The sequence below is a fragment of the Symphodus melops genome (genome assembly GCF_947650265.1).
Source record: "Symphodus melops genome assembly, chromosome: 10".
Lineage (NCBI taxonomy): Eukaryota > Metazoa > Chordata > Actinopteri > Labriformes > Labridae > Symphodus > Symphodus melops.
Window position 1 is genome coordinate 11,701,581 of NC_136700.1, and position 20,944 is coordinate 11,722,524.

General features: G+C 39.7%; 1 protein-coding gene across 1 annotated transcript in view; it reads left to right on the plus strand.

Annotated features, from left to right (window-relative positions):
- The window catches only part of elna (elastin a), a 40,598-nt gene that overhangs the window by 12,869 nt on the left and 6,785 nt on the right, over nt 1–20,944 (plus strand). Inside the window, exons 6-40 of the mRNA XM_079353215.1 lie at nt 7,114–7,329; nt 7,546–7,623; nt 9,484–9,558; nt 9,689–9,763; nt 10,456–10,503; nt 10,595–10,657; nt 11,237–11,269; nt 11,352–11,426; nt 12,576–12,617; nt 12,709–12,795; nt 12,881–12,931; nt 13,014–13,079; nt 13,407–13,481; nt 13,646–13,942; nt 14,090–14,257; nt 14,650–14,817; nt 15,188–15,343; nt 15,440–15,514; nt 15,616–15,648; nt 15,731–15,805; nt 15,950–15,988; nt 16,147–16,248; nt 16,366–16,494; nt 17,234–17,371; nt 17,585–17,647; nt 18,437–18,517; nt 18,601–18,636; nt 19,018–19,142; nt 19,783–19,888; nt 19,974–20,000; nt 20,091–20,105; nt 20,231–20,257; nt 20,415–20,441; nt 20,711–20,737; nt 20,880–20,927. Of these exons, the coding sequence (XP_079209341.1) occupies nt 7,114–7,329; nt 7,546–7,623; nt 9,484–9,558; nt 9,689–9,763; nt 10,456–10,503; nt 10,595–10,657; nt 11,237–11,269; nt 11,352–11,426; nt 12,576–12,617; nt 12,709–12,795; nt 12,881–12,931; nt 13,014–13,079; nt 13,407–13,481; nt 13,646–13,942; nt 14,090–14,257; nt 14,650–14,817; nt 15,188–15,343; nt 15,440–15,514; nt 15,616–15,648; nt 15,731–15,805; nt 15,950–15,988; nt 16,147–16,248; nt 16,366–16,494; nt 17,234–17,371; nt 17,585–17,647; nt 18,437–18,517; nt 18,601–18,636; nt 19,018–19,142; nt 19,783–19,888; nt 19,974–20,000; nt 20,091–20,105; nt 20,231–20,257; nt 20,415–20,441; nt 20,711–20,737; nt 20,880–20,927 (2,946 nt within the window). The remainder of the gene's footprint in view (nt 1–7,113; nt 7,330–7,545; nt 7,624–9,483; nt 9,559–9,688; nt 9,764–10,455; nt 10,504–10,594; nt 10,658–11,236; nt 11,270–11,351; nt 11,427–12,575; nt 12,618–12,708; nt 12,796–12,880; nt 12,932–13,013; nt 13,080–13,406; nt 13,482–13,645; nt 13,943–14,089; nt 14,258–14,649; nt 14,818–15,187; nt 15,344–15,439; nt 15,515–15,615; nt 15,649–15,730; nt 15,806–15,949; nt 15,989–16,146; nt 16,249–16,365; nt 16,495–17,233; nt 17,372–17,584; nt 17,648–18,436; nt 18,518–18,600; nt 18,637–19,017; nt 19,143–19,782; nt 19,889–19,973; nt 20,001–20,090; nt 20,106–20,230; nt 20,258–20,414; nt 20,442–20,710; nt 20,738–20,879; nt 20,928–20,944) is intronic.

Here is a 20,944-nt window from a genome sequence, read left to right on the forward strand (position 1 = left end):
TTCATATCAGGGTCATCATTTGAAGGAGCAATAAGCGCACTTGTCTGCTTCACAACAGGAAGACAGTAAAATAAGAGAAATGGAAAGAACAAATGGATATGGGGAGGACAGAATAGACAGTGTAACTTGATAAATCATGCACATACTGTATACTTGAATTTTTTTAATACACATTCTCCGCCACAGTTTACAACACATACGTTTAGAAAGTTCACTGAAAGAAAGGAGACTGATAGATTGGGGTGAGGAACAAATTGTTTAGCCAAAGAAGATGAGCCAGGGGGTTTAGTCTCCTGGAGCACATGTGATTTTCCTTACAGACTCAGACGTGTCTTCGAAGCGGTCAAAGACTGAGAGCATCTGCTTGTGAATGTGCATGACCAAGAGTATATGTAAATACCTTATTGGTCCTCATAACTGTATCCTTTGGTTGATGAATAAAAAATGCAAAAAACAAAATGCTAATATGTGTTCAGACACAGGTTTGGGGACAAACAGTATCTCAACAAGCAAACAGACACAATACTTGTTTACTACCTTATGAACTATGGCAATTTCCTCTCTAATTCCACACATGTTCCTTCATCCTCTCCTCAGTCTGTTTTACAACAGACCTCAGTACTTTATTATCTTTAAACCACGAATGTCTGCCAAGGAGAGATTTTATAATAAAAACACACCACCCTCACTGAGGACTCAGCCCACCTGATATATCACACATCCAACACCACTTATCCATTCACATTGGAAATGCCTGTTGTTTCATAAGCAATATGTTTTGTTTGGTGTCACCAAATGTTATTTTCAAGTCATCTTATAAATAAGAATGACATAGGCATAAAGGTAAGATCAAGGCTGTGTTAGTTTTCATTGGTGTCTAATTAATTATGTCTGTTATTACAGTTTTCCAACGCCATGGTTTTAAACCAGCCTGTTTTGTGGAATGCTTTCATGGATTTTCTCTGGTTACAAACAAAAAAGTATTTTTTTCCTGTTCGTAGTGTTAGTTGATGAGCCATTTCATGCTCTCACAACCTCTCCCTTCTTCCATTAGCCAGCAGGTCTGGAGCATGGACCACCATTCTTGTCCATCTGGCAGCCTGGCCTGTTGGTGTGATGTGTGATGAGGAAATTTCTTCCTCTTATTTCCCCAAGGGTCCACAAAGATAGATCACCAGTTAAGCCACCTTTATGCAATCATTGGTCTGATTGTACTAAAGTCTGTTAGACCTGAGGGCCTGTTTTAGTGACTTAAGTAAGCAATGACTATATACTGTTCAGCTTTAGCAGATCAAAATGTGCCGCTCAATGACTATAGATGGTCATGTTAACATTGTTGGCATTGCAATGGTAAGAAGAGAGCTTTTGATAATTGATTTGAATTTTAGTTTAAATCAGGGAATTATAACTTTAAAAGTATCCCTTTACGATGTGACGGACCCAGAAGGATTTTTTTTTTAATAAAGTTGATTTTCAGTTGTTCTTTTTCAGTAAATGTTGTATTCCCTGTTTAAGTCATTGGTATTATCTCACCTCCATGAAATGTTTTTGATTTCTTGATTATCAATACTTATCCAGGCCCAGTCCCACACTAAATGACTTGTGATGATGAATGACTTTTAAATGACTCCAGTCTCGGTCCTGTAGGTCTTATAGGTACCCTGATGTGTAGCAATACCTATCAGTATAATGTAGAATTTGGTAAACAGCTGTCCAGTGTCAATGATGCAATTCATCAAGCTCACTTTTTTCCTTTTGTAGAGCATCCCATATGTTTGTCATGGTGAGATGATTCAGATTGCTGCTCACTGGTCATGTCCTTTGTAATGACAGAGGGGCTTGGAAACTCGATAAGTCTCACGTCAGTGTTTCAATGTGCATGTTTTGGGTTGAGCTGGCCTGAAGAACACTAGTCTCTTTTCTCAACCCTGAGTTGTCAGAAAAGTATTCAGTGGAATGGCAGATGCATATGTGGACCATCTGGGAAAGGATACACACTTGGCCAACTTTACATACCGTGGCCACCAGCTGTGTTTGAGGACTGGTTTTCTTGCTCTACCTATAGTTCCTAATATTTGGCTTTTTTTAGGTGCAAAATGTACTTATTAGACATGAACACATTTTCAAAGTTGTCTGCACTTGCACTGGTACTCTGTGTAACACAGTATACTCTAATGTAGGCAGTGGGTTTTGGTTGCGTCCGCATGCCTTTACAATAAATGCTTTGATTTTGTGTGCCAAGCTAAAATATGGTATGAGCTCTGGGTTAGGGATACTCTTTGAACATATTCAGGGGCTCAGTGTTGGCAGAGCAACAGTGATTTTCCTGTAGAAGCACATGAAAAGTCAAATAACAGAGGCTCTAAGCTCTTAGAGAAAATGGAGAAAAGGCAGAACTGTTTGGTTGACTTGTAAGCTCATAGCATAGCATGTTCTGCTTCGTGTGAATTGCAGCATAAACAATGATATCACAATCTTAGTGGATATGGTGTAAGGCATGATGTACCAATTAGCACAGTTTGAAATGAGGGACAACTATAATGCTATTTGCACAGATGTGCTTGATGTACAGTATGTGTTTGAGGAGGTGAGTGACCCAAAAGGCCTCAGGTTGGTGAGGTCAGACAGCCACAGACGTCACTTGGCAAAGTCACCCAATTTGGCACAGTGGCAGTTCCTGTAATCCACACGACATGTATTGGTGACTTTAAGAGTTACAGTTCATTTGAAACCATTTGTAAGTATTGCTCCACGCCTCATGGTGTGTGTGTGTTCTGCTGCCCAAGTGCGTAGGTTTGGGAGAGTTTGCCAAAGTTGATTCATCAGTATAAATGTTGACCACAGAGTGGTCACACATTCTCTCTTGAGTATGGCGCAAACGTCCCCTTTTAAACAAAAAACATTACTACCCATACCAATAGTGTCTCACAGGAGTGTGCTCGGGGTCGTTTGGCAGAGAGCGAGGCTGAGGCTTTGGGTCCTCTCATTGATAGTGTCAATGACTCCATGGAAAAGGAAAGAGAAAACAATGAAAGGCTTGACGCCAAAGTTGGCTGGTTCACACCAGCCAGAGGGATAACATTTCTGTGTAGTGGTGTGACTGTGTGAATGCTTAATTAGTCCAACATGTGAATAGTCCTGAGTTTAGTGCCCCAGACTGACAGCAAAGAGAACCTGGAAGTCACAGGGAATGGAGGGGTGGGGGTGGGGGGGCAGCAAGGGGAGCTTCAGTGTGTCCATTTGTCTCACGCGATCTGGAATCACTACAGAACCCTGCATCATTAGCTTTCATCCAGCTTGTCCTGCGTCACTTGAGAAGAATGCGATCTATCCACAAACTTGGAGGTGGAATGGTGTGATAATTCGATACTGCAAATGTAGTGTCATGACTGTGAAGGACATAATGGGCTTCGAAGTTGAAATTTTTATGGGACCACAGCCGAAGAATAGACTCAACCTGTCAGTCAAGACACATGCAGATTCTCTGAGGACCGCTAGAGAGCTTTTGAAGATTAAGTTATCATGAAGATTTTCTATCACATTTCAGAAAATTACAACATTTGCTCTGCTACAGCACGCCTCTTTACTTCTTAACTAAGCTTTACTGTGTTTGTATTTCTTCTTTGATTTTGTGTAACAGGAACTCTCCACATTTTTTCTCATTTACCAAGTTTCCAGCCGTCTTAAAGAGAAATATGAGTTGTCATACACTCCCCTTGCTTTCCAATAAACAAACATTTGTTCTTAGATTATTTGCTTGATTAAAAATGACCTAAACAAAGAAAATGTCGAGAAACAAGTCCCAAGACATTCCTGGAAATTCCTGAGCTAGAGCTCCAAAATCTCCTCTCTGTGAGTCTGCCGACAGTTGCAGTGGATCTCTGCCATGGAATTCTTTGCTCTCTTAAATTAAGCCCTTCAACAGGCCCAGCTGGATCACAAAGTAAGGAGAAGAGGAATGGAGGAGGGAAAAGGAGATGGAAAGGAGCTAGAAAATCAATCTTTCCCTTCTCACGTTTGGCTTCCTCTGGTTGCTGCTATTAACACCTTGTGTCTGGTCAGCTTAACCTCCGAGACGACTTCTGGAGAGGATAAAGAAAACGAGGCAGTAGCAGGAAGAAAAAAAAAAGTAGGAGACTGTGATCAGAAGACACTATTTTGATTAATGTCCCTTGTCTTCCTCTGGTCCTGAAAATGGATTACCTTACCTGACCCCAGGGTAGCATGAGCAAGATGATTCAGTTTTGAGATTGAAAACAGATATTTCTGTTCCCTCTGGCTCCTATCCATCACTTGAACTTAACCCAATTTTGAGAACATGACTGGTGACTGAACAAACTAGCCATGCTGTCTGGCCAATTTTATTTCAGTATCAGTCTCCAGTTGGAAAACAATAATGTGCCATGACAGGGTACAGCAGGAGGCAAATGCACATGCCTTCCCGTCACTGGATTTCCATCCCAGTAAAAACAGGACTCCCTCATTGTCGACGAAAGTCTAGACCTGTACTTGTGCACTTTCTTCAAATTGCAGTCCATATTCATGCAGTGTCACATCTATACAGATTTCATCTCTGCAACCTGCTGGTGCACTTGTAACTGCACAGCTGTGAAGCCAGAGGTCTTTTCTGAATGGAAACTGGCTAGTAAACCATGTTTCTCTCACACTTTTTTTTTTCTTTTCGTAATCTTAACGGAGGAAACTGTGATACATTGCAGGCCTGCATCACTTACCTTCCAGTTTCTTTGGCCTCCAGTCCTCCCTCCTGTGTAGTATTGAGTTTCTGTCTCTTCCATCTGCTACTCAGCGCATTGACCTCTTGTTGGGTTGATTTGTACAAGGTCCAGAGGCAGTTGGTTTCAAGTGGTCTCTCGGGCTTCCCATTATGCCTTGAAGGGTCTGCAAAAAAATGAGCCACTACATTAGTGAGCAGAAATCCCTCAGCTTGTCAGCAATCAGCTAAATAATGGCAACAGCACCTAAAAAAGTGGTCATTTGATATCAGGGTCATGGTGCAGGCTTTCTCTGTGTGTGGCTCATGACAACAAACAACATTGGTGTAGACTTCCAATAATGTGTGAGCTAAGACAAGTCTATTTGTGTGAGCTAACATCTTGTAACAATAGTCGTCCAACAAAAGCTTGCTTGTTTGAGCTGACAACATAGGGTAAATATAGCTAAACAGAGAGCTTTTGTTCTGCAAACTTTATCCTCCATGTCACAAGATGTACAATCAGGGGTTTGATGCCAAACAGAGAGCGATACAGATTTTGTTAACATGTCCTCTCAATTTGACCCTGAGCACACACAACCTCTGGGGTACAAACTTATATTGAAACCTCATAATATTCCCAGAGCTTTGACAGAACTGCATAGTTACAATTCTTTTCTTCTTTGTTGTAACTCAGTGCCTGCCTGAGGCTTGAACTTATGGTCTTAAACAAAGTCACACAACCCCTCAGACGGACTTCTGTAAATCTGCATCATGTCTCCTGATTTCCATTCAGAGGCTTAAACTCAATGTGGCAGGTGCCGGTCGGCCATGAGCTTGACTGCCAAACGCACGACTGGGACATGCACGTTAGTGCACAGGTCAGCCAGACTATGGATGAATAGGCTGAATGTCTCCACAGTCCACTCTGTTTTTTCTGTCTTTCATGTGTCTTTTCCAGCAACCTAATCTCTGATGTATACTTTCAACACTCACACTGACACACATGTATAAACCTCAGACTTAAGTCTCAGTCTTAAGAAAGATATTTTGTAATAATTAGGGTAGACCAGACAGTAAAGTCATGAAAGAACATTTCACACCAGACTAAGAAATCTTAAGGGTTTTAAGTATCAACAAGTTTCTAAATGTCTATTAACTATCTTGTATTACTGTCAAGTCCTCAACATATAAATGGTATGTGGAGTTCACTTATAAAAAAAGAGACAAATGAGGCGCGTCAGCGCAAGCGACATGGGAAAAGGGGAAAACCCCAGTTCACTCTGATTTATATAAGAATTGATTACGGTTGTTATTACTTCGAGGTGTGCCTGGGGATGGTTGAGCAATCCAGCTGAAATCTTTGAAGAAGATGGATTATCGCAACAGTGCTTAGCTTAGTGTCTGAGCTCGCATTGCATGCTCAATCTGTTTGCCAAGCTCTTGGCAAGGCCAGTGCCCACATTTGTTTTGACTAGATCATGAAACTCCACACTTCCATATTTCTCTCAGTATCTCCCAGCACATTCCTCCTCCTCTTCGTCAGTATCATTACCTGCACCCTGCAGATAGCTGGACTCCAAGCTCTTATCCCCACTCTGAACTACCTCTCTATTTCCCCCTCTCAGTTAGCCTGTTTCCCATGCTAAGTTGCTCTCACCCCAGACTTTACAGCTTATATGTATTGATGAGACAAGTTCCTCAGCGGACTAGCTTGTTGGCAGGATTCAGATTTCTTCTTGTACCAAAAACAGTCCTGCATGTTTGTGTCTGACCAGGGAGCTTTCTGAGCTCATTCCCTCGTTAAATACAAGTCTGAGAAATAAAACTCTGAGAATCATGTGCCAGACTTGCTCTAAAACATCTACTTAGCCCAAAAATTAGGAGTCAATCACTTAAGCAGCTATCAGCAGATCAGCAGATTCAACTTATTGAATCAAGAATTGAATGATATCCTTTCTTCACCTGTAATATATATTTATCTCATTTAAGAGTATTACAATTGAATTGTGTGTTTAATGATTTGGAATATCTCCTAAAAAATACAAGGTTGATAGTTTTTCAAACTTATAGTAATGCATACAATGACCATTTGTGGTTTTATGCGAATGTAGGTTAGTTACTCTTACTGTTGGTCACTTCTTAAAACTAAATACCTTGTGCAATTTTTACAAATAATAATGATTTTGAATTTAATAAAGGCTCAACTGTTGTACTTTAGTACTTATTGGTCACTATAAATATTGTGTTCCTTTTCAGTGAACTGTAGGATATAAATATACTTTCTTTAAACCTTTTAGAACCCCCATTGGCTCTGTTCAGTTTTTACCTAACATACCCAACGGCTTTTTTCTCTCACTAGGCCATTGTCTGTTTTGTTTTTAATTTTCTTTCCTATCTAGGTTATGGTAATCTAGGTGGTGGCGGCCTTGGTGGTGGTGGCCTTGGAGGTGGTGGCCTTGGTGGTGGTGGACTTGGAGCTGGAGGTCATGGAGGAGGTGGACTTGGAGGAGGTGGACTTGGAGCTGGAGGACATGGAGGAGGTGGACTTGGAGGTGGTGGACTTGGAGTTGGAGGACATGGAGGAGGTGGACATGGAGCTGGAGGACATGGAGGAGGTGGGTACATGAAGCCTGAAATTGAAACCAGAATTAAGTTTTGGGAAAGCAAACAGAAAGTTTATGTCAGACTGTTGATACATAATGTATGAAAGTAGAAAAGTACATTCTAAGAAATATTACAAGGTTTTTCACTAAATGTACTGAAATGTATTAAGTTGTTATAACATAATAAGCCAACAGTTTATCTGAACTTTGCTCCATCGTGTCATTCAGGTGGTTATGGAGGATATGGAGGTGGAGGTACAGGGGGCTTCTTCCCAGGGGGCTTGGGACAGAAGGCTGCCAAAAGAGGTACAGCAGATAAAAAGGAATCATTTGATTGGGTAAAACATTTGTTTCTTGCTGCAGGAGTGACGTAATAAGGATATTGCTGCAATGAATTGAACAATTAGCCAAATGGGCAAACTATGGGAGTCTGAAGCTCTCAGAGCGAATTTTTATGTTTCTTTTATTGTCAATAAATATGCAGTAATCATGCGTGTACCAGCTTGGTGCAATTCATCTTAACTTTATTTCTATAGATACAACCATTAGACAAAAGACAAGTGAAGGCATCACATTCAGTAGAGCACTGTGTCACATTATAAACAGTGAAAACTGGCATGTTGATTTTGATGGAAAGGGAGGGGTCATCGGACATAAAAATTGAAAATGCTCATGTTCCTCAAGCTTTTTCGAGATGGTTGTTTTGTCTATCTCCAGTCATTTTTTTTTTGCCTATTCCTAAAAAATCCTTAAACTTGAGGTACCCAGGTCTGGCCCCTTTACATCGTGGCAATGACATTGACATGACATGTCATTCAAAAAAGAATGTCTCTGTAAAACTCTAAATCATTAAAGTAAAATAAGATGCACACATTTAAACAGTTAAATTATCCAACTGAATTGTAATTACAACTGTCAATTTAGTTTCACTCAACAGTGATCATCAAATAAACATTTTCAGCTGCTTTGTCCCACATTCAATTTTAGCATTTGCTTTCCAGTCACTAAAATGTTGCTGGAGCAGCAAGTCATTCTGATGAGTGTTCTTAATGGTTATTCTCTTCATTTTATCTCACATTGTACATTATTAAACAGGGATGCAATACCGGTGTGTCTAAATCAAAGGTGCAGGAGGCTCTCTGCTACCACATGGAGGTTGGCGGATTCTTGGCTGGAGGGCAGATTACTGTAATAATTGAGCAGTGCAGAATACAAAGCTTTTTTAGAACTCAGATAGATTTGCATGCTTGCATGTTTTAGATGCCAAATGGCTGTTTAGCATTGTGGTAACTCTAAATGAAAAACACATTTAAATTTCTTCCATGTTTCTACACTGGACAGTTTGTACATCAGCAGAGGCCAGCTTGTCCTGAAAGTCTGTTCTGTGTGTGCACATGATGTTCTTTAAATTAGCCAGGCAAGTTCAGGATTGGTTCAGGACTTGAACACAGCCTGCTCTGAAGTATTGGTTGGCAATAACAAAATGGCTATCCCTAGAAAATGCCTGTATTCTTTTTATGACACTCAAAAATAACAAGTACTTCCTTTATAAGAGCACAGATAAAACAAATATTCATGCCAAACGTTTCCTCACCAAATCTCCCAGGCCACATACCTATAGGTAGTGCGCAATGTCTGTCCGGTAAAAAGTGTGGGGAATTTAAGATCAAAGTATGTAGAGTTTAAACAAATAAACCAATGTGTTTTATACTTCTGCCAAGCTCCTTTACAACTGAATCTGACAGCTCATTTCCTGCGCGAGGGGGACAGCCAAAGAAGTGAGGCATTAGATGAGGCAAGGCAAATGCTGTGCATGCTGACTGCCTCTCCTGATTAGATTAAAAGTCAGCCATATTATTATTTTGAGTGATGACGAGTTTGTTAGCGACAGATTAGTTGCGCTCAGCACAATGCCAATGGACATTATAAAGATCTCGCTCCTTGCAGAAGAAGTCAAGTCAGCCACACATACTCATAACTCCTTATCAGCAGCACAGCACCCTCCAGTGGTCATGGCATAAACAACTATGAATATTTGTGTCACAGGCTTTCATTGCTCTGATTTTAACAAATGCACTCGTGGCTCAAATGTAACTAATGGTGAAGTTAATTGAATATAAAATCAATATGAAATTTTATATTTTGTTTTTCTGTGCTTACAACCAGGAACGGGAGGAACTGGATTTGGGACTGGAGGAGTTCCTGGAGGTACAGGAACTGGTGCTGCAGTGCCTGCTGGAGGCAAGACGCACATTATAACATTTAAGGGAATCTTTTAAGGGAGTTTTTTTGGACTCATTGTTTACACTGAAACATATACATGTGTTTTCACGCTGTATATTTGTCTGATGAGTCAACCTTTTTTCCCCAGCACCTGTTATTCCTCAGACTGGCCTTCCAGGAGGGACTGCTGGTGGAGCTGGGAAGAAAGCTGCCAAAGTGCCAGGTTTGGTAGACTCAACAATAAACTCACAAGGCAGAACAGACTGGCTTCAGCACACAGGACAGCAGAGTTGCATCACATTAATTTCCATTGCATGTGGCATTGGCTCAGTGTAATTGGAAATCTTTTGAAATGTGTCTCTAATTAGGGCAAAATCGTTACGTTTAGCACATTTTGAGCCTGAAATCTTTGTGATGGCCCTCTTCATGTGAGTTTATAAAGCTTTTGTTTAAATCATCTTTCACTGAGCTCTGTGTTCTCACATTTACAAACAAATCTTGCTGACATTACTCCAACTAAAGGAAACCGAACCCTTTTGATATTTTGTCAGCAGTGTTAGTTCATTTTGATTTACAGAGAGGAGTGGAACAAAACTGGGGAATACAATTTAGAAAAATAAAAAGTTGCATTACCAAAGGGATTTGTTTATGTGATATTATGTGATGTGTGTTTTTAAGACGTAATGCATCATTTTCTTATCTAAGTGTGATGGAAATCATGAAAGATTTTGGGTTGCTTTAAATCACTAGCAGGTAGCCAAATGTGTAACATGATAGGAGCCTCAGTCTGACTTCACTACCTCCAGGCTTGCTCTTTATGTCATATTTGGTTTCAATAATTTACAGGCATATTACTGAAATTCTCCAAGTCAAAATTGTCAATCATATGCAGTCATCTCTCACTTTGTGTGGCAGGTGTTGGTGTTCCTGGACTCTACCAAGGCGGACTTGTTCCAGGACAAGGTTTGTCTTTTCCATAATTTTGTTGTACTGTTTGTAGTTTTGTTATTACACTTTATTCAACTTGTTTTTTGGTTGCTGTTGGCTCCTTCAGGATTTGGTGGACGTGGAGTTCTGCCTGGAGTGGCCACTGGCAATGGCCTAAATCCCAAATCAAGTAAGGTTTAGTTTAACTCACAAGTGTAAGCTGTTTAATATCTTGAATGGATTTGTTATTGAACTTTCATTACTTCTATTGTGGGGCGGCTTTTGCTCAGTCATAGGGTTGGTGGTCTCATCTGTGAGGTCAGAGTTTGATCCCAAGCTCCTGCTGCACATGCCGAAGTGTCATCGGGCAAGGCACTGTGTATACAAATGGATTAATAATACTGATGGACACTCTATAGCCTCTGAATAGAGTGGATAGGTGAATGTTGCCTGAAATGTAAAAGCATTTTGAGTTGTCATAAAATACAAAATTGCTATACAAGCTGAAGTCTATTTAACAATAAAAACTCAGCATATCTGCAGATCAATCACAATAACAATTTTAGTGGAAAATATTTAATAATTTCTGTCAGGCAAAATGTTTACTATTAGTAAACAGCTTGACATACACTATGGTTTTGGGTCTTTTAAGTCAAAACCAGAGTTCAGTTTGCAAAAACCCTGTCCAGTAAATTACACTGTACTGTACTGTACTGTACTTTCCATCATCTGTGTGACTGATTGGATCATATACTTTTTTATTTTGCAGTTGGAGGAGGAGGACAAGGAGGTCAAGGACCAGGTAACTTTCCTCTTATTTTTTAGTTTAAAACATACATCTGTATTTTTTAATAAACACTAACTTTAATTGTCGTCTTTGCAAGGAGGCCGTGGTTATGGTGGACCCATGCAGCCAGGAGTGTTTCATGGATACCCACTCAAATCACCCAAAGTTCAAGGTTTGATCTGAATTTATACAGTCACTCTTTAATTCACAACTTTTGTTCTATTGTTCATACGATCACAATTTGGACTTTGTGAGTTAACTTCACTAACTAAAATCACTGTGGTTTATCATGAATGTGGTTGCTCCAAAAAAAAAAATGTGTTTTTTTTGTTTTTGACAACTACCTCTCAAGGTTGTCAATCTAGGTGTTTTATTTTAATAATGGTGGTATACCTGAACAGGTTTTTCTAACAGTGATGAACATTTATGTAAAACTAATTCTAAAAACATGGCCCCTATCAAAACAAACAAAAACATGTCAATAAAATAAAGAATTGACAGTGATACACAGGCAGCTTAAAAGGTGACAGCATTCCCACAATGATTAACTTGTGTGTTTAGTGCTAACTTCTTTCTAGTAGCATCTTTATCAAGAAACCACCAGCATCACAGACTGTCAATTAGACCTACTCTATTTAGCCTTCATCCAATAGACCCTATATTTATGTTCAATTCACTTCAATTCAAAATACTTTATTTGTCCCCAGAAAAATGGATCAATCTTGTACGTAGTTCCCATAAGTTTTTCTTTGCTTTGAATTCTTTTCCCTTCTGCCTCTGTAAATAATACTTGAGGTCAGTTTCAGTGTTGACTTCAGGGACCAAATATTAAAAACGAAGGCCTTGAGGATCTCATGAATCTTTTCTTATCAGCAGTAGGGGGGCTATTGAGGGAGAACCAAAATGTTTGTATTTGTGGGCTCGGTATGTAGGTGTACTAATATTAGTACTAATACTTCCGGAATTGATCTATCTAAAACAATAATGACATCCATGCTGATGCAAGACCGCAATAACTTTGTAAGACAAGGGCTTTAGGAAAAAGAGGAGAAATCTCAAAAATTCAGTATTTTAGACAGATTTCAATCCTACTCTCCATGGCATTATGTATAAACATGCAGAATCATTCATTCTTTTTTCGTGCTGTGGCACAGTGGATAGAAGTGCAAACAGGGATGAGTGAGTGGAAATGACATCTGGAGATCAATTGGGGCTACTTGTTACAGAGACTGTAGCTTTGCTACATGGAGGATGCAACATAACCGCAAGGCTATCCGGTGCCCCATTCATCCTCTTTTCAAAATCTTTTCTTTTACTTTAGGTGCGTATGGTTCAAAACCTGGAGGTGGCAAACTTCCATTTGGTATAAATTTTCAACTCTTCAAATATTTTGTGTAAGGATGTTCTAGGTTTAAACCAATGTGTTAATAATTGATCCCATCATAATGTTTCAGGTTATGGTGGCTTTGGTACTGGTGGAACTGGACTCCCAGGAGGACACGGTGGAGCAGGTTCAAGGCCTGGTTATCCAGTTGGAACTGGTATGTGTTTTTAGAAATGCACTATTAGTTGATTTTATGGGTAGTTAAGGTAGAAAAAAGTGCCTGATATTTATTCTTTTTGAAGGAGTGGGTCCTTTAGGCATCTCACCTGCTCAGGCTAAAGCTGCCAAATATGGTAATAAAATGATTTTCATTTAAGACAAACATGAGACATGTGTAAAATTTGTGTACCTTTAAATGTGTGCTCTCTGTTCCAGGTTTGCTTGGTAATGGAGGAGGTGTTGGTGGTGCTGGTGGTCTGTTTCCAGGGCAGGTGCCAGGAGGTATAATATCTAGCAATTGATGAAAACAAGATAAAGTTAAAACCTTGCTAGCTGCCATGTGACAAAACAGCTCATTCTACTGATTGATAGTCGGGAAAAAAAGCTAACACATGATCAAACATGACCAAAATAACTTATATTGTGAGCTTCCACTCATCAATAGATAGTATGATTGCTCAACACTTAACTCTGAAACTTAGAACTTGGCATACCCTCAAAGACAAGTTTTATTTCCATTACAATTACCATGAAGGTTTGTCTTTGTGTTAAGATGTGAAAGATGAAAAAAACAACAACATTTGATTCCTTTTATTTAATTCTTTAAAGCAGGATATGGAGCTGGAATTCCAGGATTACCAGTTGTTGGTGGATATTCACCGGCAGCCAAAGCTGCTAAGTATGGTATGATATAATAATCACTTTCACAATATGTATTTTTTGATCAAATCTTTGTTTTACGATGATGTCTGAAGTGATTAACTCTTTAAAAAATATGTGCTCTTTGTGAAGAACACGTTATCTTTAATGATGTGTGTCTTGCCATTCCTTGACAATATGCCCTAAAGGGTTGGGAAGCACAGGAGGACAATTCGGAGCTGGAGGACTTGGAGGTGCGGGAGGACAATTAGGAGCTGGTGGACAATTAGGAGGTGGAGGACTTGGAGGTGCAGGAGGACAATTAGGAGCTGGAGGACAATTAGGAGGTGGAGGACTTGGAGGTGCAGGAGGACAATTTGGAGGTGGAGGACAATTAGGAGGTGGAGGACTTGGAGGTGCAGGAGGACAATTTGGAGGTGGAGGACAATTAGGAACTGGAGGACAGGGAGGAGGTTATTCTTCTGCTGCAAAAGCTGCTAAATATGGTATGATGTATAAAAATCCCTTTCAGATATGGATATTTTGATCCAATATTTGTTTAACTGTGATGTCTCAAGTCCAGCTTTAGGTCTTCACAAAATACTCGTAAAGAATATCTTAGCTGTAATGATTTTTGACAATGTTCCCTAAAGGACTGGGAGGCACAGGAGGACAATTGGGAGCCGGAGGACTTGGAGGGGTAGGACAATTTGGAGGTGGAGGACTTGGAGGGGTAGGAGGACAATTTGGAGGTGGAGGACAATTAGGAGCTGGAGGACAGGGAGGAGGTTATTCTTCTGCTGCAAAAGCTGCTAAATATGGTATGGTATATTTTTTTGATTGCAAAAATATAAATGTAAAATTCTTAATAAAAAAAGCATAAGTCTGTCTTTCAAAAGACACCATGATCACAATGACATCACCTGTCATTTCCAATATTACTTTCTTGGAAAAAGGCTGTTCTTGTAATGATCAAAAATATTACTCCAGGATTCCTTTGGTGGTGCTAAATGAATTTCAACACATATGGGCTAAAACCACTAAACTACCTAACTAACAACCTATGGGATTGTCCCAAAGTGAACACGGCAGTCATCCCTTAGTCTGCTGTGATAAACTAAACTATGGGTGGAAAGTTGAATATGGATTTGGTATAACAATGGCATATCAATATATATATTTGAAGTCATTTACTCAAACTTTGGTTCCACAGGAGCAGGAGGACTGGGAGGAGCAGGAGGACTGGGTGGAGGACTGGGAGGAGCAGGAGGACTTGGGGGAGGACTGGGAGGAGCAGGAGGACTTGGGGGAGGACTGGGAGGAGCAGGAGGACTGGGAGGAGCAGGAGGATACCCTGCTGCTGCCAAAGCTGCTAAATATGGTAATTAATGATTCCCATTAACAGAATCTCAGAACTGGTTTTGTGTTTTACGTTGTTGTTGTTGTTACGTAACGTTGGTTTTTTTTTTTTTGGTTTTTTTTTTACCAGCAGTGTCAAAGAGATGCCAATAACTAGGTGATAGTCCAATAAATAAACCTGAAAGGGGCTGAGATAAGCAAGAGATATTGAGTTGATGTTGAATACTTACTCACTTGGGGTGCAGGGGACATTATTGGTACAAAATGAAGCAATTTAAAGATCTGCTCAGGAGAAAGAAGCTCAACATTCTTAAAATCACTATTTGTTGTTACTTGTATTGAAGACCCATATAAACGCTACATCAAACTTTATGTAAACATGTCTTCTTCAGGAGCAGGGGGACTAGGAGGCACAGGAGGTCTTGGAGGAGCCAGACAAGGAGGCCTAGGAGGATTTGGAGGAACAGGTCCAGGGGGCACAGGACTGGGAGCAGCAGGAGGATTGGGAGGTGGAGGATACTCTGCAGCTGCTAAAGCTGCTAAATATGGTAAAAGGAATTAAATCTCTGAAAGGAAATACTATATTTCAGGCAAAAAACCATTTCATTATATGCAGATCTTTAATTGAGTATTCATAATCCAAGGAGTTGGTGCAGGGCTTGTCCCAAATGCTGGAGGGGGAATTCCTGCAAGAGTCCCAAATTTACCGGGATATGGATGTAAGCATGATGTCAAACTTGTGGTTAACATAGGTAATCCAAAAGTATTATTTTTTAGATCCCTTTTCTGTCTAACCTTTCCTTTGCATGTTGTGTTGCAGCTTTGGCAGCTGGTGCTAAGCCTCCTAAATATGGTGAGACTCTGATCTGTACTGTATGTCTGTCTTTCATTCATGAAAGTGTAAAACAGAGCAGTTCTTTTTTTCTCTTCAAAAGGAGCGCCAGGAGCAGGCCTAGGAGGAGGCGGGGTTTCATCAGTAGGGCAGATACCACCTGGCGCTGGCTTTGGAGGTAAGTTTCTGATAACCATATCAGTGTAGACAGAAAGGGTCTCGTTCTTTCATTTAATGCAAATCTGTCGTTTGTTTCATTCATTTTCATGAAATGATCTTTCTCAAACAAATTCTCCTTCACAAAAATCATGCTCACTGACAGGTTATGGAGCTGGTGCTGGTGTCAAACCCCCTAAGTATGGTAAGATGTGTTATTTAAGGAGTTTTGATGTTGCTTTCTAATTGCTGAGTGAAAGTCGGAGGGAGGGGGGGGATGTACTGTAGTATTAGGAGGTATTAAATTATTATCCTCCATAGGGGACATTAAGCAGTTATGGTCCCTCCTTTTTCTTTCATTAGGAGTTTCAGGAGGAGTTGGAGGACTTGGTGGGGCAGGACAGTTTCCTGGTGTAGGCCTTGGTGGGGGACAATATTCTGCTGCTGCAAAAGCCGCAAAATATGGTAAAGACACAAACATACAAGTGATATATTCAGGGACATTTAATTTTGTTCTTCTTGATATTACAATAGATTAACTTTGAACTATAATGATACCTCTGCACTGTTTCCCATAATTAGGAGTTGCAGGTGGAGCTGGAGTGAGGCTCGGAACTGGAGGACTTGGAGGGACAGGAGGAGGAGGAGGATTTCCTGCTGATGGACAAGGAGGTGGACAATATTATGCTGCTGCAAAGGCTGCCAAATATGGTATAATAAATATGATAAATCACATCAGTTATTTGTGTTGCTGTCAGGAGTTTTTTGAGCAGTACTGTGTTGTGGAATTTTTCCCATTACCAAAGAGTGATAATAAAGAGTGAGAAGATCTATTCAAAAAGAACCCCAAGATCGATCTGGTCTCAATGAACATTTATTCGAAGGCAAAATCAACGTTCAAAGACCCCTCTCTCACACGGTGAGGAGAGAAAGAGGCCCCGAGAAAAGGCAAACATGAAAACTTATACATTTCCATCACACTACACAGAGCACTTCCCCATCACATAGAGCCACTGCCCACCTGGCAGGGCACGATCTATCCCCTAGTGTGAGAAAAGAGACTACATGACTATTTACCATCTCCCAAGGCTGAGAGGGAGCTGGAGTCCAGTGAGACAGAGCCTGGGTGACTCTTCCCACATGTACAGAGTGTGAGAAACAGAATGAAATGATGGAAAACAAAACACCCAATAGGCTGTGCATGTAGTATTCTAAGACAGTTCAGATACATTTTATATGACAGATTCTATGATACCTTCGTACAACGCATATAGTACACAATGTTTTCCATCACAACTGCCTAAAAAACTCCTGACAACAACACACAACTATATATACTGTATTTAATAACATGTTTTCACTTTTCAATTCATTTACATCTATTTCCTCAGACCTTATTTTACCTTATCCATGCACTGATAATATAAACTGCTCTTTTACCCGTAATTAGGACTTCCAGGTGGAGCTGGGGTAGGGTTAGGAACTGGAGGACTTGGAGGAGTCGGAGGTATAGGGGGGGCAGGAGGAATTTCTGGTGTCAGCCCTGGAGGTGGACAGTACTCTGCTGCTGCAAAAGCTGCTAAATATGGTAAAAATGAGCAAACAAAATATTGCATATGCAGAAGTTATCTCAAGAATCTGATTGGAACTGTAGCAACGTATTTATTCTGATTCTTATTCTGCTCTTTAAAACTTTAATGTGGATGTCTAACAACAAATGCATTATCAAATTATGTATACAGATTTTATGTACAATTTCTATGTGCCTTACTACTAATTCTATTTCATTTCCCTTGTTGAGGTGTTACAGGAGGAGCTGGAGCTGGGATAGGGACAGGAGGACCTGGCGGAGTTGGGCCACAAGGTTATGCATTTACATCTGTATGAAAAGACAGAATAGCACATTTATAAACCCTGTGTGACCCTTTTATATTTTGAGAGTGTATGAACAATATTGCATCATACAAATACCCAAAATTAGCTTTCACAATAAAGATATAGATGAGGGTGTATTTGTAAGTGAATTAGGGGTGATTAACCGGAACCGGAATGTGAAATCGGAATTTTAAGGAGAACCTCAAGTTATGCAAAGAGGTTCGTTTTTGACATTTTGATAAAATCATCAGTGAAAATCTATTCCATCTATTGAACAGCTGAAGCTGAGAGGTAAAGCACATCCCTCTCATTCAGAAGAGTTGCGACCCTGGCTCCTCTTCTCTAAACGTTGAATGTTGAGATAGTGACCGCCCTCCATTGCTTCTGAAAGCGTCTCCTATCGTATATGTAAATACCATGTAAATACCCTCTTTACCTTGAGTGTTTGGTATAACTTTCAATTTCCACTCACTTGTGTTAGGCCTTCAGCTGGTCCAAGCCCTCTCTTGGAGACCTAAAGCCAATGCAATGAGTAAACATGAACCCACATTTTATAAAAAAATTAATAAAAAAGTTAATTTGATTGGTCTCTAATGCAAGCCTTTGCATACTGGGGTCAGTACCCCTTAAATGTAAACAGACCATGGAAATAAGCATAGCAGGTGGCGGTGCCTTAATGTCAGCTATAAGTTAGACACACTTTTAAAAAGCTTGTTATATTGTAATGTGTCATTAGTGTAAAATCTGCTGACTTTATGTTTTCTGTGTCCTCTGGAAGGTGGTGTAACTGGAACAGGACTTGCTGTACCAGGAGCCACGGTTGTGGTACCAGGTGGTACAGGTGTTCCTGTTAAACCAGGTATGGCTTCGAATAAAGCTCTTTTTTCCCGAGGCAAGGCCCTTCATAAGTGTGACAACCTGAATGTTTTTACTGCTCTACAGACAAAGACACAGGTCTTGCTGCAACTGCCAGACCAGGTACAGTAATGAACTGCCATGGTTCATTTCTTTGACATATCACATACAAACCGTTACACACATTTATAATACAACAGGTACTTACAACACACAGGAGGAGAAGGAGGTGGAGTGAAGCACTAATTTCGCTTCTTGCAATTGCTGCCTACATAAGGATACCTAAAACTGTCATCTGCCCTCTATATTTTCTTCATCATTTTCCTGCCCATGAAGCTAATGTGTATTTTGTATTGCAAATGCTACCAGCAATTGACCATCTCTAGCTTACAGCCTTCCATCAGTATCAAGGTATATCTCACAGCTTCTCCCTTTAACACTCTGTCCCACTGAACAACTATTAAATGTTCAATGGATAAAACTGAAATATGTTGTCTTTGGCAGTGCCTACGTCTATTTCTGCAACTGGCAAAGCCCCAGAGGTCCCACAGCCCAGTAAGACCTGCTGTTTGCATAAAACCTCTTTGCATAAAGAGAATGCTGTGGTTTTCTACAGCATACAAATCATGGTTCAAATAAAATGCATGTGATTCTTTTTTTTTCTCAAAAGAGACAGTTTACTCTTTTGTTTATTTATTCAAAGGATTTGTAGGTCATGATTAATATGGCCATAGATAGATGCAACAAGCAAGATAAAACCAAAACTGAAATGACAGGCATCATGTAGTGCTGTGGGTGAAGTTGGTTTAGCCAACCCCAATAAGTTAAGATTTTGGCCACAGATTGTCTCTTTCTCAGTGCTTCTTGTCTTGTGAACGTCTTTCCTTTTGACTAACGGCTCTCTCTCTCTCTCTGCTCGATGAATAACTTCCACACATACAATAGTCATCGATAAAACAGATTCTTAAATAATGTTAAGTCTTTTTTACGTTTGTAATAGACAAGATGTCTTAGATATCTTAAGAAGTTTATTTTGAAAGCTTGAATGCTTATGATGAAATGCGTAACATTTACTCTGCAGTCTGATAGGGTTATGTGTGTGTGTGAAGTGCAAAGATCCAACAATAGAATATGAATTATAGTAGATTATTCTTCTTTACTTTGTCGCATTATGTTGAATGTTTGTTTAATACATTTGTTTTGCCCCTCTGCTCATTTTATAGTTTAATTCTTCAAGAGAATTTTTTACATTAATAATGAACCAAAAAGCAGATGAGAGAAAAGAATTCCACCTTAAAAAAAATAGAAAATGTTTCTTATTGTTTCTCTTTTTTCTCTTGTAATCCTTGTGCTTGTGGATCCGTGAAAACAGGCGGTGAGTCAAACTATCAGCACATTTTTCACTTACTTCATTTCATTTGACCTGTTTTAATGTTCTTTATGTTTGATTCTTGGGGCAGTTTCTGGTGGAATTATTCAGCCCAGCGGTAAGTAGAATATATATAATAGTTTTTAATCCATTCCTTTTCTGAATGTACAACTATAGAGAGCCTAATGTGACCATACTTTTTTCACAGCTGGCACCAGTGTTGGTAAGTATGACAAAACTCTTTAATATTCAAATATACAGAAGAATACCTAATATTATTTTCCACTGCATTTCTTCATCCATAATAATTTCACAAAACTTGAAATGCCTTTTGTATTCATTCCACAGGTGGAGCAGGTGTCGTGCCTTCTGGTGGTAAGAGCAGTTTCATTTTTGTTTGACATAGTGATTATTTGTAACCATTGTTCTGTGTTATGTCTAACCTTTATGTATTCAAAGTCAGAGGATTTTCTGGGCAAGTAAACAAATGTTTTGCGGGATGTTTACCGGTTTTCCCTCATCTTTGTTTTAGTTGGAACAACAGGCCAAGGTCAGCCTGGTAAGTATAAACAACCGTTCGTTGTATTTGTGAGTTCAAATTCTGTTAGATTTTACTGTAAAGTGCAAGCAAAATAAGAAAAGACGCTGTATGGCAAACATAACAGGACGTTAACTGAATGATCTCAAACCTCATTGACCCACAAAGAGACACTGTTGCTGTTTTGTTTTGTGTGATTATTTTTTTACATATTTAGTCTGTCCTTGATCTGTTATATTAACACATTTGCAAAATTGAGTGTCAGATAATTCATCTCTTCTTTCCTTAAGTTGCACCAGGAGTTCAACAACCTGGAGGTGGGTCGCTGATTATACTTGAATTTTTAAAAAATCATTTCGTTTGAAACATGGTGGGATCTCACCACATGGTGGAGGCAGAGACAGATACAACAGTCAGAGGATGTCTGTAACTTAAATAACATGACATTGCTGATTTCAGGTGTTGGTGTTGGCACAGGTGGCAAAGCACCTAAACCATTCATACCAGGTAAAGAAGTCATTTTT